Here is a 21,648-nt window from a genome sequence, read left to right as displayed (position 1 = left end):
ATTCTTCACTATCTGCTGGCTGTACTAAATCAACGTACTTTATATTCTCAGTTGCCACAATGTAGCCTAAGTATTTGCCCTGGCACGCTTATGCTGGTCCAAGCGGGCATTAGGTCACAGCCTGTTCCTCTTCCTTATCTGAAGGTGCTTTTACCTTTCTCAGCATTCCACAAGTTACTTCCTCCTTCCTTTGCTCTCCTCTGCCTTTGCCTCTTTTACAAAGTTCTAAGTTGCCGGCCAATCAGAACAAATACAGAAGGTGAGGTCCCGTTCCAGCCAACAGAAACGGGACACAGAAGCAGGGTGGACGCGTCAGGTTAGAAATGACCGTCTCCTTTGTTCGGTGTACTCTCGTGGCAAAACTGCTGGTGAGTGTGCCCTTTCTGCAGAAAGTAAACCAATGGCTCTGCCGAGGAAATTAAATTTATGTTCAAGTGCCATTTCTTTACGGCACCGGGGAACAAGCATTCCTGACAATTTGCTCTCCAGCCCTGGACTGTGGGATGAGGGCGATGGAGCCATCAGGGCGGGGCCCACAGTCAGCCCTCCTGCTGTCCGAAGCCCTCAGATCTCTCCTCTCCACGGAGTGGTGTCCACTGAGAAAAATGACAAGTTTCAGTTTCTTTTTTTTTTTTTTTTTTTTTTTGAGACGGAGTCTCGCTCTGTCCCCCAGGCTGGAGTGCAGTGGCCGGATCTCAGCTCACTGCAAGCTCCGCCTCCCGGGTTCACGCCATTCTCCTGCCTCAGCCTCCCGAGTAGCTGGGACTACAGGCGCCCGCCACCGCTCCCGGCTAATTTTTGTATTTTTTTAGTAGAGACGGGGTTTCACGTGTTAGCCAGGATGGTCTCGATCTCCTGACCTCGTGATCCACCCACCTCGGCCTCCCAAAGTGCTGGGATTACAGGCTTGAGCCACCGCGCCCGGCCACAAGTTTCAGTTTCTATCCTTTTAGGAGGTTTATTTGCCAAAGCCTCAGGAGGTCCTGATGGCAGGGGCCCAAGGTGGTCGGGGCACAGCTGGTTTTACGCATTTTAGGGAGATATGACACATGAATCAATATTTGTAAGAAGTACGTTGGTTCCGTCCAGAAAGTCGGGGGTCACTCGAGCGGGGGGGGGGGCTTCCAGGTCACGGGTAGGCGGGACAAATGGTCACCTTCTTTTGAGTTTCTGATGAGCCTTTCCAAAGGAGGCAATCAGAATGTGCGTCCCTCTCTGTGACCAGAGGGATGACTTTGAATAGAATGGGAGGCAGGTTTGCCCCGACCAGTTCTCAGCTTGAAGGGGTCCAACCTATTTTCCCTTCACAGGGGGAAGGGCTGGCTACTCAGAAGGGGCTACTCCCGACCTGGTCGGTCCCCCTTAATCCAGCCCAGGTCGGCACCTGGGGCAGGAGCCTCAGAGAAGCTGGTGGGTGGGCGCCGTCCTCAGCCAGGTGCCGGCAACGTTTCCAGAGGTGGTAGGTGGGCAAAGCCAGGAGCAGCAGTCCCAGCACCGCACTGCTGGTCCACAGAGCCGCGGGCAGCTGGTCACCCGTAGGTTTGGACGCTGGGGAGAGCAGGAGACGCCGGTCAGAGCCCTCCAGGCTTCTGCAGGCTTGGGAAGGGAGGAGTCCCTCAGAGGCTACGTGAGCTTCCAGAGTTACCACATTCCCTGAAATTTCACAAAGGACTTTACCTTTGTGACCCTTTCAAAATGCGCATAGCACCTTAGAGTTTAGAAATGGGCAGTCCAGGCCGGGCGCGGAGGCTCACGCCTGAAATCCCAGCACTTTGGGAGGCCGAAGCGGGCGGATCATGAGCTCAGGAGTTCGAGACCAGCCTGACCATGGGGAAACCCTGTACCTCCTAAAAATACAAAAATTAGCCGGGCATGGTGACAGGTGCCTGTAATCCCAGCTACTCAGGAGGCTGAGGTGGGAGAATCACTTGAACCCGGGAGGCGGAGGTTGCAGTGAGCCGAGATCGTACCACTGCACTCCAGCCTTGTGCAACAGAGTGAGACTCTGTCGCACACACACACACAAAAGGGTGCTGAGCCTGCAATCTGCACTTTGAAGACTTAGTTTGGGGAAAAAGGAGGAGTGTAATATATCTCCTTCATACCATTTTATACTGATTACCTGTTGAAATGATAATACTTGGGATATATTGGGCTCCATGAAATGTATGACCACACTTTTTTTTTTTTGAAGTGGAATCTCGCTGTGTTCCCCAGGCTGGAATGCAGTGGTGCAATCTCGGCTCATTGCAAGCTCTGCCTCTTGGGTTCAAGTGATTCTCCTGCCTCAGCCTCCCGAGTAGCTGGGACTACAGGCGCCCGTTACCACACCTGGCTAATTTTTGTATTTTTAGTAGAGATGAGGTTTCACCATGTTGGCCAGACTGGTCTCAAACTCCTGACCTCAGGTGATCCTCCTCCTCAGTCTCCCGAAGTGCTGGAATTACAGGCGTGAGCCACCATGTCTGGCCAACCTTTTTTTTGTTTGTTTGTTTTGCGACTGAGTCTTTCTCTGTCACCCAGGTGTGATCTCAGCTCACTGCAGCCTCAATCTCCTGGGCTCAAGTGATCCTCCAACCTCAGCCTCCCAAGTGGCTGGGACCACAAGTATACAGCACCACGCCCGGATAATTTTTCAATTTTTTGGTGTGGAAATGGGGGTCTCACTATGTTGCCCAGAATGGTCTTGAACTCCTGGGCTCAAGTGATCCTCCTGCCTCTGCCTCCCAAAGTGCTGGGATTACAGGCATGAGCCACTGTGCTTGGCCTGACCACACTTACTTTTACTGTTTGTTTTTTTTTTTTTTTTTTTTGAGACGGAGTCTCGCTCTGTCGCCCAGGCTGGAGTGCAGTGGCCGGATCTCAGCTCACTGCAAGCTCCGCCTCCCGGGTTCACGCCATTCTCCTGCCTCAGCCTCCCGAGTAGCTGGGACTACAGGCGCCCACCACCTCGCCCGGCTAGTTTTTTGTATTTTTTTAGTAGAGACGGAGTTTCACCGTGTTAGCCCGGATGGTCTCGATCTCCCGACCTCGTGATCCGCCCGTCTCGGCCTCCCAAAGTGCTGGGATTACAGGCTTGAGCCACCGCGCCCGGCCTTTTTTTTTTTTTTTTTTTTTGAGACGGAATATTGCTCTGTTGCCCAGGCCAGAGTGCAGTGGTGTGATCCCGGCTCACTGCAAGCTCTTCCTCCTGGGTTCACGCCATTCTCCTGCCTCAGCCTCCCGAGTAGCTGGGACTACAGGCGCCCACCACCTCGCCCGGCTAGTTTTTTGTATTTTTTTAGTAGAGACGGAGTTTCACCGTGTTAGCCCGGATGGTCTCGATCTCCCGACCTCGTGATCCGCCCGTCTCGGCCTCCCAAAGTGCTGGGATTACAGGCTTGAGCCACCGCGCCCGGCCTTTTTTTTTTTTTTTTTTTTTGAGACGGAATATTGCTCTGTTGCCCAGGCCAGAGTGCAGTGGTGTGATCCCGGCTCACTGCAAGCTCTTCCTCCTGGGTTCACACCATTCTCCTGCCTCAGCCTCCCGAGTAGCTGGGACTACAGGCGCCCATCACCACGCCTGGCTAATTTTTTTTTTTTTTTTTGAGACGGAGTCTCGCTCTGTCACCCAGGCTGGAGTGCAGTGGCCGGATCTCAGCTCACTGCAAGCTCTGCCTCCCGGGTTCACGCCATTCTCCTGCCTCAGCCTCCCGAGTAGCTGGGACTACAGGCGCCTGCCACGTCGCCCGGCTAAGTTTTTGTATTTTTAGTAGAGACGGGGTTTCACCGTGTTAGCCAGGATGGTCTCGATCTCCTGACCTCGTGATCCGCCCGCCTCAGCCTCCCAAAGTGCTGGGATTACAGGCATGAGTCACCGCGCCTGGCCTTTACTTTTAAATTTGAAATTACCTGTAGAAAGTAGAAAAGTTCCTCTTCAAAGCTCGTCTTGGTTTAAAAATAAAATTATAGACACTAGAAATAATAGCTTCTTACTCTAAAGCCTCCTATCAGCTATTATTTCTTACACTTTAGCCCAGTTAGTTGCTTGGGCTTACCCAGGCGTGTCCAGACAGTCCCAGGCAAGTCTTCGCTCACAGCTTATGCCCCTTCCTTATTTGGAAATGTTATCGCTTCCTTAAATCTCTCATAAGCAACTTCCTCTCCTTTGTCCTCCTTTGCACTTATCTATTTAGGAAAGTTTTAGGTTGTTAGCAAACAGGGTATCAGTTTAAGACCGTGATGTCCCGCTCCAGCCAGTGGATGCAGGACATAGCAGTAAGGAAGACTCAGCCGGGCGCGGGGGCTCAAGCCTGTAATCTCAGCACTTTGGGAGGCCGAGGCGGGTGGATCACGAGGCAGGAGATCGAGACCATCCTGGCTAACACGGTGAAACCCCGTCTCTACTAAAAATACAAAAAATTAGCCGGGTGCGGTGGCGGCGCCTGTGGTCCCAGCTACTCGGGAGGCTGAGGCAGGAGAATGGCGTGAACCCGGGAGGTGGAGTTTGCAGTGAGCCGAGGTCGCGCCACTGAACTCCAGCCTGGGCAACGGAGCAAGACTCCGTCTCAAAAAAAAAAAAAAAAAGGAAGACCCAAATGCATAAGGGATAAATACGTCTGCTTTTCCTTTGTCCAGGTGTGCTCCCGTCATTGTTCCATCTGCAATGGGCACCCTTTCTCCAGAAAGTAAAAATGGCCTTACTGAGAGAATTAAATTTGAGTGCTATTTATTTGTGGCACCGGGGAACAAGCATTTCTGACATTACCTATGTGGGCCGGGCACAGTGGCTCACGCCCGTCATCCCAGCACTTTGGGAGGCTGAGGCGGGCGGATCACCTCAGGTCAGTTCGAGACCAGCCTGGTCAGCATGGTGAAACCCCGTCTCTACCAAAAATACAAAAATTAGCCAGGCATGGTGATGGGCGCCTGTAATCCCAGCAACTCAGGAGGCTGAGGCAGGAGAATCGCTTGAACCCGGCAGGCGGAGGTTGCAATGAGCTGAGATTGCACTCTTGCACTGCAGCCTGGGGGACAAAGCGAGACTCCGTCTCAAAAAAAAAAAAAAAAAAAAAAAGGAAAAAAATTACTTATGTGACCACATTCTGTTTCTGCTTCTGTTCCAAAGATTGTTCTAGTCTATGAGGCTGAGAATTTACAAAGTGCCTTGAAATCTGCACAGTCTGTGACGTTTACAAAAAGGACCTACAGTTAAGAGAAGCCCACTGGACAGATGGGGAAACAGAGACTGGACGGATGGGGAAACTGAGGCTGGACAGATGGGGAAACTGAGGCAGAACGGACGGGGAAACTGAAGCTGGACAGATGGGGAAACCGAGGCTGGACAGATGGGGAAACCGAGGCAGAACGGACGGGGAAACCGAGGCTGGACAGATGGGGAAACCGAGGCTGGACAGATGGGGAAACCGAGGCAGAACGGACGGGGAAACCGAGGCTGGACAGACAGGGAAACCGAGGCAGGACGGACGGGGAAACCAAGGCAGGATGGACAGGGAAACCGAGGCAGGATGGACAGGGAAACTGAAGCTGGACGGACGGGGAAACCGAGGCAGGATGGACAGGGAAACTGAAGCTGGACAGATGGGGAAACTGAGGCTGGACAGATGGGGAAACCGAGGCTGGACAGATGGGGAAACCGAGGCAGGACGGACAGGGAAACCAAGGCAGGATGGACAGGGAAACTGAGGCAGGATGGACAGGGAAACTGAAGCTGGACGGACGGGGAAACCGAGGCAGGATGGACAGGGAAACTGAAGCTGGACAGGGCAATTTCTTGTCTAAAGTCTTCATCCAAGGAACCTCTCGCTCTCAGCCCTTCCCACCCTCCCTGCCCCCAGGGACCAGCACTCACAGCCTGTTGGGATCACTTCTCCCTGCGTGGGCCCAGCCTGGGAGATCTCAGGGCGGCAAGTCCTGGTAGAGCCCGGGCTCCTGGGGCTGTGTGTGGAGCCCTGCTGGGGGGTGGTCTCCGGGGAGGTCGCGGCCCGGGGTTCCGGGGAGGTCGTGTCGGGGGGCTCCCGGGAGGTCGGGCCGTGCAGGACTGGAAACGGAGTGACGGTTGTTTTTCTCTCTGCTGCCCCAGCCCTGCCTCTCCCACCTCAGTCTCTGCATCTGGACAAGGGCTTGGACCAGAACTTCCCCAAACCCCTTTCCTCGACCCCTCTGGTGGGTCCCATTTCCATTTCTTCTTCTTCTTTTTTTTTTTTTGAGGCAGAATTTCGCTCTTGTTGCCCAGACTGGAGTGCAATGGCGCGATCTCGGCTCACTGCAACCTCCGCCTCCCAGCTTCAAGCGATTCTCCTGCCTCAGCCTCCTGAGTAGCTGGGATTACAGGCGCCCGACACCTCGCCCGGCTAATTTTGTATTTTTAGTAGAGACAGGGTTTCTCCATGTTGATCAGGCTGGCCTTGAACTCCTGACTTCAGGTGATCCACCCGCCTCGGCCTCCCAAAGTGTTGGGATTACAGGCATGAGACACCATGCCTGGCCTGGTTTTTTTTTTTTTTTTTTTTAGAGATGGGGTCTCAGTCTGTCATGCAGGCTGGAGTGCAGTGTTGCAATCATGGCACACTGCAGCCTCAACCTCCCAGGCTCAAACCATCCTCCCCACTTAGCCTCCTGAGTAGCTGGGACCACAGGCGTGCAATCATGCCCAGCTAATTTTTAAATTTTTTTTGTAGAGATGGGAGGTCTCGCTATGTGGCCCAGGCTAGTCTGGAACTCCTGCGCTCAAGTGATCCTCCCACCTCGGCCTCCAACACCCGGCCCACATTTTTGTTTCTATTCGGCATGCTATTCTAGATGATAAAGCCTAGAATTTGTTGTTGTTGTTGTTGAAACAGAGTCTCACTCAGTCGCCCAGGCTGGAGTGCAATGGCGCCATCTCGGCTCACTGCAAGCTCCAACTCCCAGGTTCAAGCGATTCTTCGGCCTCAGCCTCCTAGGTAGCTAGGACTACAGGCGTGCACCCCCACACCTGGCTAATTTTTGTATTTTTAGTAGAGATGGGGTTTCACTGTGTTGGTCAGGCTGGTCTTGAACTCCTGACCTCAGGTGATCTACGCACTTCAGCCTCCCAAAGTGCTGGGATTAGAGGCGTGAACCTGGCCTAAAACCTAGAATTTATAAAGTGCTTTGAAAGCTACATGGTCCCTGAAATTTACAAACGACCCACAGTCAGGGAAGTCTACTGGACAGATGGGGAAACTGAGGTACCACAGTGGGCAGGATGGGAGTCCGGGCATTCCACGGCCCCCACTCACTGGCAACATCACCCCAGCAGGCTCCTTAATCTCCGCGTGCCTCAGTTTCCTCAACTGTCAAAGGGGTGAGAGTCACCTCTTTGGGCTGCTGTGATAGTGAGCGGGCTCCCGCGTTTATTATGATGGGCTGTGGACGGAGGAGAGTTGGGAGGAGGCTGGTGTGGAGAGAGGAGGTGCTTGGGGGCTTTCTGCTCTGGCTTTGTACTTCATCCCCTGTGGGACTGATGGGGAGACTGAGGCCCGAGAGGACCCGTGTTCTGTAAAATATCCCTCAAATCCAGCTTCCTCTCTACCCACCCCAGCCCCACCCCCACCACCAAGACCTCCCGGGTCTCCCAGCTTCTGCTGCAACCCCGGGAGCCCTTTGCTTGAAACTCATGACCCCACACGCATTAACATGGGTATCAGGGTGCCCTGTGGGAGGACAGATCCCTCTCTGTTTAGTGGGAGAAGCTGGCAGCGGCTTCAGGACTGGACAGGGCATGAAGCTGGTACTCCCTGGGCACCGGCCCACGTTAAATGTCTTCATCTGGGCATTCAGCGAGGGTTTATTGAGCACCTGCCCTGTTCTAGCTTCTGTGGACACAGCCGTGTGCGCAAGACACAAGATTCCCACCTTGGGAGCCACAGTGGGAGAAGGTCGTGGAAAAGACAGAGAAGGTATGTGATTGGGGGATATCAGATATTATCCAAGGTGTCAAGAAACAGAACAGAAGGGAAAGGGGGCTCACACGGGTGTGCGTGTTTATACACGCGTGTGCATGTGTGCCTGTGTTTGTGCACGTGGGTGTGCCTGTGTTTGTACACGCATGTGCGCGTGCGCCTCTGTTTGTACACGTGTGTGCGTCTGTGCCTGCGTTTGTACACGTTGGGGGTCGAGGGTTGACCCTTTAAACGGGAATCCAGGGAAGCCTCACGGAGGAGGCCACACTCAGGCAGAGACCTGAGGGGGAGGAGGAGAGAGCCGTGGAAAGATCCGGAAGAAGGGTATTCCAGGCAGAGGGCAGAGCCGTGCAAGGGCCCCAGGACAGGATCATGCCTGGCGTGTTGGAGGAACAGCGAGGAGGCCCGTGTGGCTGGAGCAGAATGAGGAGGGGGAGAGAGGGTGGAGGCAGGGCAGGAAGGGGACAGGGCAGGTGGTGCAGGTTCCTGTGGGCCCCGGGGAGGACTCCGGCTTTGACCCCAAGGCAGGAGCCAGGGAGCGCTGTGGGCAGGGAAGGGGTGGGACCTGTGCTGGGGGCCGGGTGCTCAGTAAATACACGTTGAGTTAATGAATATCGCTTTGGCCTCGTGGGGGAATCCAATCCTCCCAGCGCCCCACAGCACAGGTGCTGCCCCCCGTCCCCCGTCCCGAAGTGCCTGTCAAGGCTGGCGAGCGGTTGGGTCTCCAGGGGACCCAGCGAACTCACCCGGGATGGCCTGGCGGTGGCTGAGCTCCAAGCCAGGCAGCCTCATCGTGGCCTGGCAGTAGAGCGCGGGCAGGACAGGGGTTGCCAGGGTCGGCAGCCGCCAGCGCTCTGTCACCCTGAACAGCACGTCCTCCTCCTCCTGGGGCTCCTCCTCCTCCTCCACCTCCGGGCCCAGAGCCTGGGCCCCCTCCAGTTCCTGGTCCCCCAGGAGCAGGGAGAAGGAGAGCGCATTGGGGTCCACAGGCGTGACTTTGTGGGCCGTACAGGCCACCTCCGGGTCACCAGGCACCAGGGCTGCCGGGGAGATGGTCAGCTGGTCCGGGAAGGCTGTGATGGAGGGTCAGGGGTCAGGGCTGAGCCCAGAGTCAGGGCTGGACGGGATGGAGGGGCTGGAGCTCGGAGGGGGCTTGGAGCTGGGGCCAAGGATGCGTGGGGGTTGCTGATGAACCGGCAGTGGGGACGGCCTGTGCGCAGGCCCCACCCTGGGAAGCTGGAATAGACTGAAGGATGGGCCAGGGCCCGCCCTGGGAGGGTTGGGGTGAGTTGGGGGGAAGCGAAGACTGGGGACCTGGGTTCGGGGAGCTGTGCATGGAGCTGGGACCGGGCCTGCAATCCGGGAGGCTTCCAGGAACAGGTGGCGTAGGGAAGGGGCCGTGAGTCCAAGGGTCAGAGAGAGGCAGGGCGGGGGGGACGCCTCACCGTACACAAGGAGCCGCACGGTGTGCTGGAAGGTGCGGCCCCCGCAGGAGCCCACGCACACACGGGTCCCGGCCGCCGACAGCGAGGCGTTGCGCACGGTGAGGACGCTGCGGCCCGCGTCCGACTGCACCGCGCCCAGGCTGGTGTCCAGGCCCCGCCACTGCACCGTGGCCCCGCGGTCCGCGCAGTCCAGGCGGCAGGTGAGCTGGCGAGAGGCGCCCAGGGCCACGGCCACCACCGGCTCCGGGGGCTCCACCTGCAGGGGCTTCACCTGGAGGGACTGGCCTGCGGCGACCCCGGCTCTCGCTCAGCCCCGCGGAGTCTCGGACCCCGCCCCGAGTCCCTGCCCTGCGCCCCGCCCCGCTCCCGGACCCCCGCCCCGCCTCTGCCCGGTTCCCGGACCCTCCCCTGCACCCCCGGACCCCCGCCCCGCCTCTGCCGGGTTTCCGGACCCTCCCCTGCACCCCAGGACCCCCGCCCCACCTCTGCCGGGTTCCCCGACCCTCCGCTCCACACCCGGACCCCCGCCCCACCTCTGCCGGGTTCCCCGACCCTCCGCTCCACACCCGGACCCCCGCCCCGCCTCTGCCCGGTTCCCGGACCCTCCCCTGCACCCCCGGACCCCCGCCCCGCCTCTGCCCGGTTCCCGGACCCTCCCCTGCACCCCCGGACCCCCGCCCCGCCTCTGCCGGGTTCCCCGACCCTCCCCTGCACGCCCGGACCCCCGCCCCACCTCTGCCCGGTTCCCGGACCCTCCGCCCCACTCCCGGTCCACTGCCTCGCCGCTACCCGGATTCCCAGGCTCTGTCCCTGAACCCCGCCCCGACCCCCGCCTCAGCCCCAGTCCCCCGAGCCCTGTCTGCCTGGAGCCGGTTTCGCTGCGGGTCAGAGGGCAGCGCGGAGCCCCCCAACTTCCTCTCTCAGCCCCTGCCTTCTCTGAGCCCCCTCCTCTGGCAGGATCACCAATCACCCCCTCTGTCGAACCCCTAATTCTGCGCACCCCTACTCTCTCCTGCACCCCCTCCTCCCTCCTGCGCCCCCTTCCCTCTCCTGCGCCCCCTCCCCTCTCCTGAGCCCCCTCCTCAGTCCTGAGCCCCCTCCTCCCTCCTGCGCCCCCTCCCTTCTCCTGAGCCCCCTCCTCAGTCCTGAACCCCCACCTCTCTCCTGAGCCTCCCTCCTGAGCCCCCTCCTCCCTCCTGCTCCTCCTCCCCTCTCCTGCGCCCCCTCCTCTCTCCTGAGCCCCCTCCTCTCTCCCGAGCCCCCTCCTCTCTCCCGAGCCCCCTCCTCTCTCCTGCGCCCCCTCCCCTCTCCTGAGCCCCCTCCTCTCTCCTGAGCCCCCTCCTCCCTCCTGCGCCCCCTCCCCTCTCCTGTGCCCCCTCCCCTCTGCTGAGCCCCTTTCCCTCCTCACCCTCTCCCCTCTCCTGACCCCCCTCCTAACTCCCTCCTCTCTCCCGCGCCCCCTCCCCTGCTCACCGCAGCCCGGCTGGAGGAGCCCCAGAAGCCCCGCCAGCAGGAGGGCCAGGCCCCGATCCATGCTCGGTCACCTCTGTCCCTGAGGCCTCGGGAAGCCGCTTAAATAGCGGCGCCCGCTCCTTCCCGCCGCCCCGCGACCCGCTCCAGCTGCCCCCCGGGGGCTTCCCAAGGGGCTTTCCCGGCCTAACCCCCGACCCTGGAGGCGGCAGAGAGGGAGGGGCTGGGGGCCAAAGATGGGGCGGGGGCCCCCGGGGCCGGTCAGGACGGGCGGGCAGGAAGGTCGGGTCCGTTCCAGGCCTCATTTTCAGGTACACGGGAAGATCGCAGACGGAGGCCGGAGGGTCGAGGTCAAGTGCATGGAAGTGGGACAGAGGCCGGGCAGCGCTGCCCCGCCCCGACGGCGGGTCCCCTGCGTTTTTTCCTTTTTTTTTTTTTTTTGAGACGGAGTTTCGGTCTTGTTGCCCAGGCTGGAGTGCACTGGCGTGATCCCAGCTCACCGCAACCTCTGCCTCCCGGGTTCAAGCGATTCTCCTGCCTCAGTCTCCTGAGTAGCTGGGATTACAGGTTCCTGCCACCACGCCCGGCTAATTTTGTATCTTTAGTAGAGACGGGGTTTCTCCATGTTAGTGAGGCTGGCCTCGAACTAGCAACTTCAGGTGATCCGCCCACCTCCCATCACAGGCCTGAGCCACCGCTCCCGGCCCGCCTGCACTTTCCCGGGCGGCCGCACAGGGGCGGTGAGGAGCAGCCTCGGCCTGCTCCGGCGCTGCGGCCACGTCTTGTGGGCTGGGGTCAGGTGAAGGTCGCTGGGGATGGAGGCCCCCTGGCTGGGGTCTCCTGGCCGTCGTGGAGCTGTGCGACCCTCCAGGACCTGGGACAAGTCACCCAATCTCTGAGCCTGGCTTCCTTCCATCACATGGGCAGAGGCCGCCTACCTAGCAGGCCTGGCTGGAGCCTGGGAGTCCCAGTGGGGGCTACCTCTGTTCCTTGGTCTACACTGAGACCTGGATCTCCGTCCACAAGAGGGATCTGGAAGGAATGCTGGCTGGGCCCCCACTCACAGCTGCCGTCAGCGAGTCGTGGGAACCTCACCTTGCAAACGCGCTGGAATCCACCCATCTGTTCCTCCAAGGCCCCAACTCTGGTTCTGTTTCCCCTTGTGGCTTGCTTACCCCTCTGGGCACACTGACACCCCTTAGGCTCCCGGCCCTCAAGAGCCCTGCACCACCAGGACCCTCCCCCAGCCTCTGGGCCTCTGCACAGCTGCTCCTCACCTTGCCCAGGTTCTGCCCACGCCTTCCCCCCACCCTCCTCCGCTGCGGTTCCCAGGGTGCTCCCCTCCAAGCTCAACGAGGGCCTGCGGTGGCAGTCGTGATGGCTGGCTCCCCTCCACCTGGGGGCCCGTCCCTGTGACCCTGGAACCCACGTACCGCAGGCACGCAGGAATAAAATGATGGAGCATTCCTGCTGACTTCAGGGTCTGTTTGTGCCTCAGTTTCCCTGGCCATGAAATAAAAAGAAGCAGTCCATGGGGTTCCAAGCATTGCCAATCGGCTTACCTGTCAGAGGAGGGAAACTGAGGCCCAGAGGAGGGGCTGGGATCAGAGGAGGGAAACTGAGGCCCAGGGGCGGGGCTGGGATCAGGGGAGGGAAACTGAGATCCAGGGGAGGGCCTGGGTGCAAAGGAGGGAAACTGAGGCCTAGGGGAGGGGCTGGGTGCAGAGGAAGCAAAATAAGGATCGGGGAGGGGCTGGGTGCTAAGGAGGGAAACTGAGGGTCAGAGGAGGGGCTGAGTGCAAAGGAGAGAAACTGAGGCCTAGAGGAGGGAAACTGAGGCCCAGGGTGGGGAAACAGGTCCCTGGGAGGTTAGCTCACGGCCCTGTCTCCTGGGTCCCATCCCCCTCCTGCCCAGGCCGGTGCCGGGAAAGGCCTCACCGGAAGGCAGACTCCAAGGAGAGGCCCTCCCCAGGCCGGAGGTGCAGGCCCTTCCCGGGAAGCTGGGCCCTTAACCCGGGCGGGGGGCAGCAGGCCTGGTGAATAGGCTGCTTCCCAGCCCCTGACCCCACTTCCTGCAGGTGGGGAGGGGCCGCTGGGCGCTAGGAGGGCTGAGGCCCCTTGCAGGGTGTGTCCCGGCTCTCCAGGACCCTGTCCTGCGCCGGCCCGCTGGGTCACACGTGGTGGTCACGCTGCTCATACTCCCTGCGTGGGGAGCCCTCACATCCACAGGCCTGCGGGGCGGGGACAAGACAAAGCTGGAGTGCCCCCCAGGACAGGGCAGGTGGGACGGACACAGGAAGGAGGAGGAGGGTTCCCAGAGGCAGAGGGACCCGCAGGTTTAAAGGGTCAGAGGTGGGGAAGGTGGGGGTGAGGGAGACACAGAGACAAACAGAGACACAGAGAGACAGAGACAGAGTGAGGAAGAGAGACAAGGCAGAGAGACACAAGGAGACGGAGACACAGAGAGGCAGAAGCAGAGGGATGGAGAGACCGAGGTGGGCCAGAGGCCTGCGGTTGGGGAGGACCCGAGACCCCTGCGTCTGAGTCCTAGTCCCACAGCAAGGGATTGCACGGTATCTTCTTCCACCGCCAACGGGGACCTCCCTTTTGTCCTTAGGAGACTCGACCCCGCCTCCAACATCGATCCCCTTCCCAGCATTGTCCTCAGCGGCCTCCGGCAGGAAGCCCCCTTCCCATGGAGGGTCCCAGCTGTCCCACCAGCCCCAGACCCCACATCCTGGCCTCCCTGTCCACAGTCGCGGGGGGAGTGTTCCAGATGACTGTGTTGCCGAGGGGAAGGGGCTGTGGGGGTGCCGGTGTCTAGGAGCTGAGCATGCCTCCAGGCCCTGACAGACCCTTCTTGACCCAGCTGGGCTAGTTCTCCTGGCTCCCACCCACTGGTCAGTTTTGGGGTCCTCACGGCTTTTTCTTTGGAGTGAGGACCCCCATCAGGGCAGGCCCTCCTTGTTGGGCAAGGCTTGAACCCAGTCCAAGGACCCCAGGCCTGAGGGTCTCAAGGACAGTGGGGGCGGGATGAGATTGATGGAGGCTGCAGGAGGGGGTTGAACAAGTAGCCATGTGCATGCATGTGTGCGTGTGTATGTGTGGAGTTTTAGCCATGAAGCCCACACTGGGGGTGGGTCTGGCACCCACATCAGGTTTGAGGAGGAAGGATCTTTGTGGCCCACCTGGCACAGGTCCCTGAAGGAGTCGAGCCCCTCCCTGCAGGCCGGCCGAGCTGACCACGTCACGGAGCCTGGGCAGGGCCAACCGGCCTCCCTGGGGTCAGTGACCGCCTGGTGAGGGGCTGGGGCAGTGCTCAGTCCCAGCAGCCCCCGGGAAATTGGACATGGAGCCTCAGGCGATGATGCTGGTGTGGTCTCCAAAGCAGCCCCACCTGAGCTGATCAGGAGGGGTCTGTGGGGATGGGGATCCATGGGGCAGGAGGCACACTATGATAAGAGCTGGCTTGGGGCTGACTCTGCCCGGGGGAGAGGCGGGGCTGGGGGCCCTCGTCAGCTGCTCTGACGCCTTGGTGCTCCCAAGGCCATCTCCAGGCTCGCCCCAGCTTCCACGGCCCCGTCTCACGGATTAAAGGGCCACTCAACATCTGCTTTGAAGATGGGGGCCCAGCCAGGAGCCGCACAGGCCTCCCCCTTGGGGCTAGGAGGCTAGAAGGGCGCAAGCCACACGCACATCAGTGGAGAGACACTGAAATTGTCTATGAATTGCCCTCCCGGGGTTTGAGACTAGAGAGTTGGTGTATGCACGATGTTGCAAACACCATAAAAAACACTGAACTGTTTCTTTAAAAGCCCTGTTTTTTGAGATGGAGTCTCACTCTGTTGCCCAGGCTGGAGTGCAGTGCTGCGATTTTGGCTCACTGCAACCTCTGCCTCCTGGGTTCAAGCGATTCTCCCGCCTCAGCCTTCTGAGTAGCTGGCATTATAGGCACATGCCACCATGCCCGGTTAATTTTTGTATTTTTTTTTTTTTTTGAGACGGAGTCTCGCTCTGTCGCCCAGGCTGGAGTGCAGTGGCGCGATCTCGGCTCACTGCAAGCTCCGCCTCCCGGGTTCACGCCATTCTCCTGCCTCAGCCTCCCGAGTAGCTGGGACTACAGGCGCCCACAACCGCGCCCGGCTAATTTTTTGTATTTTTAGTAGAGACGGGGTTTCACCGTGGTCTCGATCTCCTGACCTTGTGATCCGCCTGCCTCGGCCTCCCAAAGTGCTGGGATTACAGGCGTGAGCCACCGCGCCCGGCAATTTTTGTATTTTTAGACTTTTTTTTTTTTTTTGGGAGACGGAGTCTCGCTCTATCGCCCAGGCTGGAGTGCAGTGGCATGATCTCAGCTCACTGCAAGCTCCACCTCCTGGGTTTAAGCAATTCTCCTGTCTCAGCCTCCGGAGTAGCTGGGACTACCGGCGCCTGCCACCACACCTGGCTAACTTTTGTATTTTTAGTAGAGACAGGGTTTCACCATATTGGTCAGGCTGGCCGCGAACTCCTGACCTCAGGTGATCCACCGGCCTCGGCCTCCCAAGGTGTTGGGATTACAGGCGTGAGCCACCGCGCCTGGCCCTGAAGCCTCCTTTCTAACGCGAATGTCAACTTAGAAACGGATGCAGGCTGGGCGCGGTGGCTCAAGCCTGTAATCCCAGCACTTTGGGAGGCTGAGACGGGTGGATCACGAGGTCAGGAGATCGAGACCATCCTGGCTAACACGGTGAAACCCCGTCTCTACTAAAAATACAAAAAACTAGCCAGGCGTGGTGGTGGGCGCCTGTAGTCCCAGCTACTTGGGAGGCTGAGGCGGGAGAATGGTGTGAACCCGGGAGGCGGAGCTTGCAGTGAGCCGAGATCACGCCACTGCACTCCAGCCTGGGAGACACAGCGAGACTCCATCTCAAAAAAAAAAAAAAAAAGAAAAGAAACGGATGCAGCTATTCCAAAACGTGTGGCACAGCTAGGGTTTGTGAAGCCACTTTTCCAACTAGAACTTTAGGGGCCTGAAGAGCAGATGAAATATTTCCTGTGAGAATTAGAAATGGACACAAACGTGCAAAATATGCTCTGGGCTCTGAACACTCAGCCTGAACAAAGAGGGTACAACATTTCAGCGTGTATGAAGTATTGATTATGTGTCCAAAGGATAGTATTTTGGACACAGTGGATTAAATAAGATAAAGATACATCTTTATGTTTCTTTGATTTTTTTTTTTTTTTTTGGGACGGAGTCTTGCTCTGTCGCCCAGGCTGGAATGCAGTGGCCAGATCTTGGCTCACTGCAAGCTCCGCCTCCCGGGTTCACACCATTCTCCTGCCTCAGCCTCCCGAGTAGCTGGGACTACAGGCGCCGCCACCTCGCCCGGCTAGTTTTTTGTATTTTTTAGTAGAAACAGGGTTTCACCGTGTTAGCCAGGGTGGTCTCGATCTCCTGACCTCGTGATCCACCCGTCTCGGCCTCCCAAAGTGCTGGGATTACAGGCTTGAGCCACAGCGCCCGGCCCTTTGCTTTTTTTTGTTGTTCTTTTGTTTTTGTTTTTTTGAGCTGGAGTTTCACTCTTGTCACCCAGGCTGGAGTGCAGTGGTGCGATCTCGGCTCACTGCAACCTCCACCTCCCGGGTTCCAGTGATTCTCCTGCCTCAGCCTTCCAATTAGCTGGGACCACAGGCACCCGCCACCACACCCGGCTAATTTTTGTATTTGTAGTAGAGACTGGGTTTCGCCATGTTGACCAGGCTGGTCTCGAACTCCTGACCTCAGGTGATCCGCCCACCTCGGCCTCCCAAAGTGCTGGGATTACAGGCGTGAGCCACCGCGCCCAGCCTTGTTTTATGTTTCATACGATTTATTTTACTTATTAACACCCATTTCTTTCCTCCTTTCTACCGTGGCCGCTGGACGTGGGGCTCCCGCTCCGCCTCTGGGGACGCCGCTCCGGCCTCTCTCAGCACCGGGCAGGGGCCAAACGCGGGTGTTCGCCCTGGGTCGCGGCGCTCCCCGGGCCTGGGGTTCAGGCAGAGCCGCAGCGTCCTGGCTGGGAGGGTTCTCGCCTGCAGCCCGGCGGCCTCTGAGGACGGCTCGCTCCGCATTCTCCACCCACCCCGCGCTGAGCCCGGACATTCCGGGCGCGCTCTCCATCCCTGCAGTTCCTTAGGGGTTAGGAGGGCGGTTCTTCCCGGCCGCAATCCCGCCCCAGGAGGCACTAACCCTCCCTGGCGTCGGGGCCATCTGCGGTTGTCACGACCGGGAAGGGGGAGATCCTGGCCTGGGGCTGGGGGGAGGCCAGGGACGCTGCCGGCTCCACCCCGAGGAGGGCCTGGGCCGGTGCCAGGCGTGTCGGGACCCGGGTGTGGGAAGCCGCGGGCGGAGGGGACGGGAGGACCGGCCTGGCTGTAAGAGGGCAGCGCAGGGGCCGGGCACGGTCACCCCCAGCCCCGACGGCCCCCGGGAGCCTGTTTCGGGCGCAGGACACCCGGGCTGCATCGAGCCCGGTCGGGAGGATGCGGGGCTGGGCCAAGGTCCTCGGCTCCGCAGGGAGGGCGGGGAGCGGGGCCGGGGGGTCCGGGCAGGGAGCGGGGCCGGGGCTCTGCGTCCACGGCCGGGCCGATGGGCCATGGGCTGCGAGGACGGGTCGGGGGTCGAGGGTCGGGCTGCGACGGCGGGTCAGAGGTCGGGACCGCTGGCTGCGAGGGCGGGTCAGGGATCGAGGGTCGGGCTGCGACGGCGGGTCAGGGGTCGGGACCGCGGGCTGCGAGGGCGGGTCAGAGGTCGGGACCGCGGGCTGCGAGGGCGGGTCGGGGGTCGAGGGTCGGGCTGCGACGGCGGGTCAGGGGTCGGGACCGCGGGCTGCGACGGCGGGTCGGGGGTCGAGGGTCGGGCTGCGAAGGGCGGGTCGGGGGTCGAGGGTCGGGCTGCGACGGCGGGTCGGGGGTCGAGGGTCGGGCAGCGAAGGGCGGGTCGGGGGTCGAGGGTCGGGCTGCGACGGCGGGTCAGAGGTCGGGACCGCGGGCTGCGAGGGCGGGTCGGGGGTCGAGGGTCGGGCTGCGACGGCGGGTCAGGGGTCGGGTCCGCGGGCTGCGACGGCGGGTCGGGGGTTCCGGTCGCGGCCGCGCTCAGCACTCAAACCACCGGCGTCTTGCTGACAACCTTCTCGACCCGCGGGACGCAACAGACCTGCAGCTCCTCCTTTTTGCGGGTGCAGCTCCCCAGCCCCGCCGCTACGCGCGCACCCGCCCCGCCCACAGTTCCCGGCAGTCCCCGCGTCGTCCCCGCAGCTGGACCACAACTCCCGCCATGCCGCGGGGCGCAAGGCCTCGGGGCGTAGGGCCTCGGGGCGTGTGGCCCACAAGGCTTTGCGCGCCGGCGGGGCCGCTCTAGCCCGCGGTCCTCCGAGCTCGCGGCTGGCTGAGGCGGGCTCGGGGCGGGCGGCGGGGAGGCCTTGGCGGCTGTAACGCCCCGTGGTCGGTGTCCTCGCGTTCCCACTGCGGGGCGCCCCGGCTGCCCTTGCGTGGGGCCCGGCATGGGGCGGCCGAGGGGGCGTCCCCGCCGCGAGTCCCCCGGCGCGCTGGACCCGGGAGGCCTGGCCGTTCGCCGAGGGAACCGGCGTGTCGCGCTCCCGGGCGGAGACTGGGAAGCGCTGGTCTCGCTGCGGGGTCGGGGCCGCACGGCCAGGCCGGGGGATCCGGGTTCGGGGACGCGGATTCTGCATTAGGGGCTGGGGGGCTTCGGGCCGGCTCCGCCGGGTCAGGGCCACCGGGAGGCCGTGGTCGTGTTTGGGGCGCCCGGACGTCAGTCCCAGCAGCGCGAGGGACGAGGGCGCTCGTTAGTTCCACACAGATTCACTTATTCTCGCCATTTATTTATTTGAGACGGAGTCTCACCCCTGTGGCCAGGCTGCAGTGCAGGGGCGCGACCTCGGCTCGCCGCGACCTCCGCCTCCCGGGTTCAAGCGCTTCTCCTGCCTCAGCCTCCCGAGTCGCTGGGATCGCAGGCGTGAGCCCCCGAGCGCGGCCTTTCTTTTGTATTTTCAGTAGAGAGAGTTTCACCACGTTGGCCAGGCTGGTCTCGAACTCGCCACCACAGCTGATCCCCCTGCCTCATGCTTGTTGTTATTTTGACACAGGGTCTCACTCTGTGGGCCAGGCTGGACTGCAATGGCGCGATCTCCACTCACTGCAACCTCCGCCTCCCGAGCTCAAGCCATCCTCCCTCCTCGGCCTCCCAAAGTGTTGGGACCACAGGCACACATCATGCGCCCGGCCAGCAAATCTTTATTGAGTGCCTGCTGTATGCCAAGCAGTTGTTTTAAGTGCCATGGAGACCGCAGAGTGCAAGGTGGGCTGACCTCGGCCCGAAGGAGCTTACATTCTCGTGAGCAGCGGGGAAGAGAGACCATGAGCCGGGACCCGGGGCATGATACCGAGGCAGTGCTGTGCAGAGAAACGTTGAACAACTGGCTCTCCAAGGCAAAAGGCCCTCACTCACAGTGCACCCCGCTCCCGTGTTGTAAATACTCGCATCGTGGCTGCCAACGTGAGCCAACCAGCTCACAGATCCCTGCGAACTTCACAGTGGGCTGAGGAACTGGCATGGTCAGCTCCAGCCGCTGCCGCAATAGTTGAGGCCTGGAAAGTGCTGCTGGGAAGAAGGAAAAGGCAGGGAAGGGGGCGGGCAGCATGACGGTGGGCAGGCTGTAGGATCAAATCTGTGGTCCTGATAGGCTGGGCACGGCGGCTAACGCCTGTAATCCCAGCACTTTGGGAGGCCGAGGCGGGCGGATCACTTGAGGAGTTCGAGACCAGCCTGGGCAACGTGGTGAAACCCCGTCTATATTAAAAAATACAAAAATTAGCCCGGTGTGGTGACGGGCGCCTGTAATCCCAGCTACTTGGGAGGCTGAGGCGGGAGAATCGCCTGAACCCGCGAAGCAGAGGTTGCAGTGAGCCAAGATCGCGCCGCTGCACTCCAGCCTGGGTGACAGAGCAAGACTCCATCTCAGAAAAACAAAAAATCAATCAATCAATCAATCAGTGGTCCAAGGAAGACGCTGGAGATGGAGAGACTTGAGCAAGGCCTTCCAGGAGGGGAAGGGAGTTGGACCGGGTGTACCAGGCAGAGGGTACGGTGAGTGCAGAGACTGAGTCCGGAGGGACCAACACAGCCAGAGAGAGCCGGAAGGACCTGGGCGTGTAGGACCTTGCAGGCTACAGCAGAGCCCACTAGAACCCCTTTCCAGGCCCCCGAATCCTCAGAATACAAGCCCTTCCTTCCTCTGAACTTTGGTGTCCTCGTCTGTAACATGGGGACTTGCCAGGCATGGGCTGGGTGCCTGGCAGAGCCTGAGAGCTGGTCCTGTCCTCACTGTCCCACGGGGACAGCGGGCCCTCTCTGGATGAGGAGGGAGGGGAGCTGGCAGGTTCCCTGTGTCCTCTCGGAAGAACAAGCCTTCCTTGTTAGAGTCTCCTGGGAACAAAGGGGCCGGCAGCGGCTGAGCGCGTGAGTCTGCGTCAGGGGGCTGGCCGCTGGACAAGGGACAGCAGTGAGCGGCCTCAGGAAAGTGGGGAGTGGCAGATCACGGAGGCCGGGAGCATGAGCTGACCCTGGACGGGCCGCGAACACCTGGCCTCCCCGTCTCCTGCTGCGCCGCGTGCCAGGGACACAGAAACGGCAGGTCATCGGAGGAACCCGGCCTGGGAGCTGCCTCCCAGCTGCTGCAGCCTCACCTGCAGCCCGAGGATGTGTTTTAGGAAAGGATGGCAGGAACTTGGGGCTGGCACCGTGCCTCACACCTGCCCTCCCGGTGCTGTAGGGGCAGGAGGTTGAGGCTGCCTCGTTCCCATCATCCTCTGAGCATCCTCCCCCATCGTCACTGAGCTGTGATCGCGCCACCGCACTCCAGCCTGGATGGCGGACTGAGACCTCGTCTCTGGAGAACGATGGGACTTGGATCAGCAGCAGCCACAGCAGTGACGTCCGTCATCTGGACTGTCGTGGAGCTTCATTCCACTTGCTGGCTCAGCAGGCGCTCACTGTGCACCTGTACAGCGCAGGCGGTGGTCGGGATGCCTAGGGCGGCACGGGGCGCGGGCACGCCCGGCTCCTGCCTCTTCGTGTTCCCGTGTGCGCACACGTGTGTGCTCACCTGCCGGTGTGCTGTGCGGGAGTGTGTGTGTGCGCCTCATCTGCGTGTGCGCCCACGTGGTGTAAACGTGCACGTGTGTGGACGTGTGTTACATGGTAGAGCACAGCGGAGATCCTCCATAAACAACTAAGCAGGTCAGCGGGTCCTTCTAGGTTGAGGTCGCATCTGCCCTTCCAGGACCCTCCGTGCCTCTCACTCCCCTTCACCCCACAGTGTCTGAGAAAATCTTGTGAGTTCTGCCTCCAAGACAGGCCCAGAACCCACCTGCCTCTGACCACCCCATGGCAGCCGGCAGCCCCCAGCCCAGGCCCCGTGGTGCCCACCTGGGCCGGTGTGGGTTGCCTCCCCCCGGCTTCCCTACCCCCACCTTCCTGCCCTCAGTTGATTCCTTCAAACCCAAGTCAGGCCGTGCCCTCGTCTGCTCCAGCAGAGGCCACCTGCGTGGCTCCCACCTTGCTCAGGGTAAAACCCTGTGTCCTCTGGAGTCCACAGGGCCCTGCACGACGTGCTGGGTCAGCCCCTCCCTCCCTCCTCCTGCTCTCCCCTCCTCACTCTGCGGCAGCCACCCTGGCCTCCTTGCTGTTCCCCCGCCTCGCCAGGTGCAGTCCTGCCCCACGGCCTTTGCGCAGCGGTGCCCTCCCCAGACGTCCCGTAGAT

General features: G+C 60.7%; 1 protein-coding gene across 2 annotated transcripts; it reads right to left on the bottom strand.

The window, feature by feature from the left end:
- Positions 1-317: 317 nt before the first annotated feature.
- MADCAM1 (mucosal vascular addressin cell adhesion molecule 1) lies at positions 318-20,238 on the bottom strand. Of its 2 annotated transcripts, none has more exons than XM_074025100.1 (5): positions 18,024-20,238; positions 9,371-9,655; positions 8,672-8,998; positions 5,852-6,040; positions 318-1,548 (listed from the first exon to the last, which is right to left on the bottom strand). In XM_074025100.1, exons 1-5 carry the CDS (start codon positions 18,556-18,558, stop codon positions 1,328-1,330), a joined length of 1,557 nt encoding a protein of 518 aa, XP_073881201.1. In that variant the 5' UTR covers positions 18,559-20,238; the 3' UTR covers positions 318-1,327. The 2 variants fall into 2 exon arrangements, with proteins under 2 accessions (XP_073881201.1, XP_045235080.2); XM_045379145.3 differs by lacking the exon at positions 18,024-20,238 and adding an exon at positions 10,844-10,918.
- Between the last annotated feature and the right edge of the window lie 1,410 nt (positions 20,239-21,648).

The sequence above is a fragment of the Macaca fascicularis genome, chromosome 19 (genome assembly GCF_037993035.2).
Source record: "Macaca fascicularis isolate 582-1 chromosome 19, T2T-MFA8v1.1".
Classification (NCBI taxonomy): Eukaryota; Metazoa; Chordata; class Mammalia; order Primates; family Cercopithecidae; genus Macaca; species Macaca fascicularis.
This window is presented reverse-complemented; position numbering and strand designations above follow the sequence as displayed.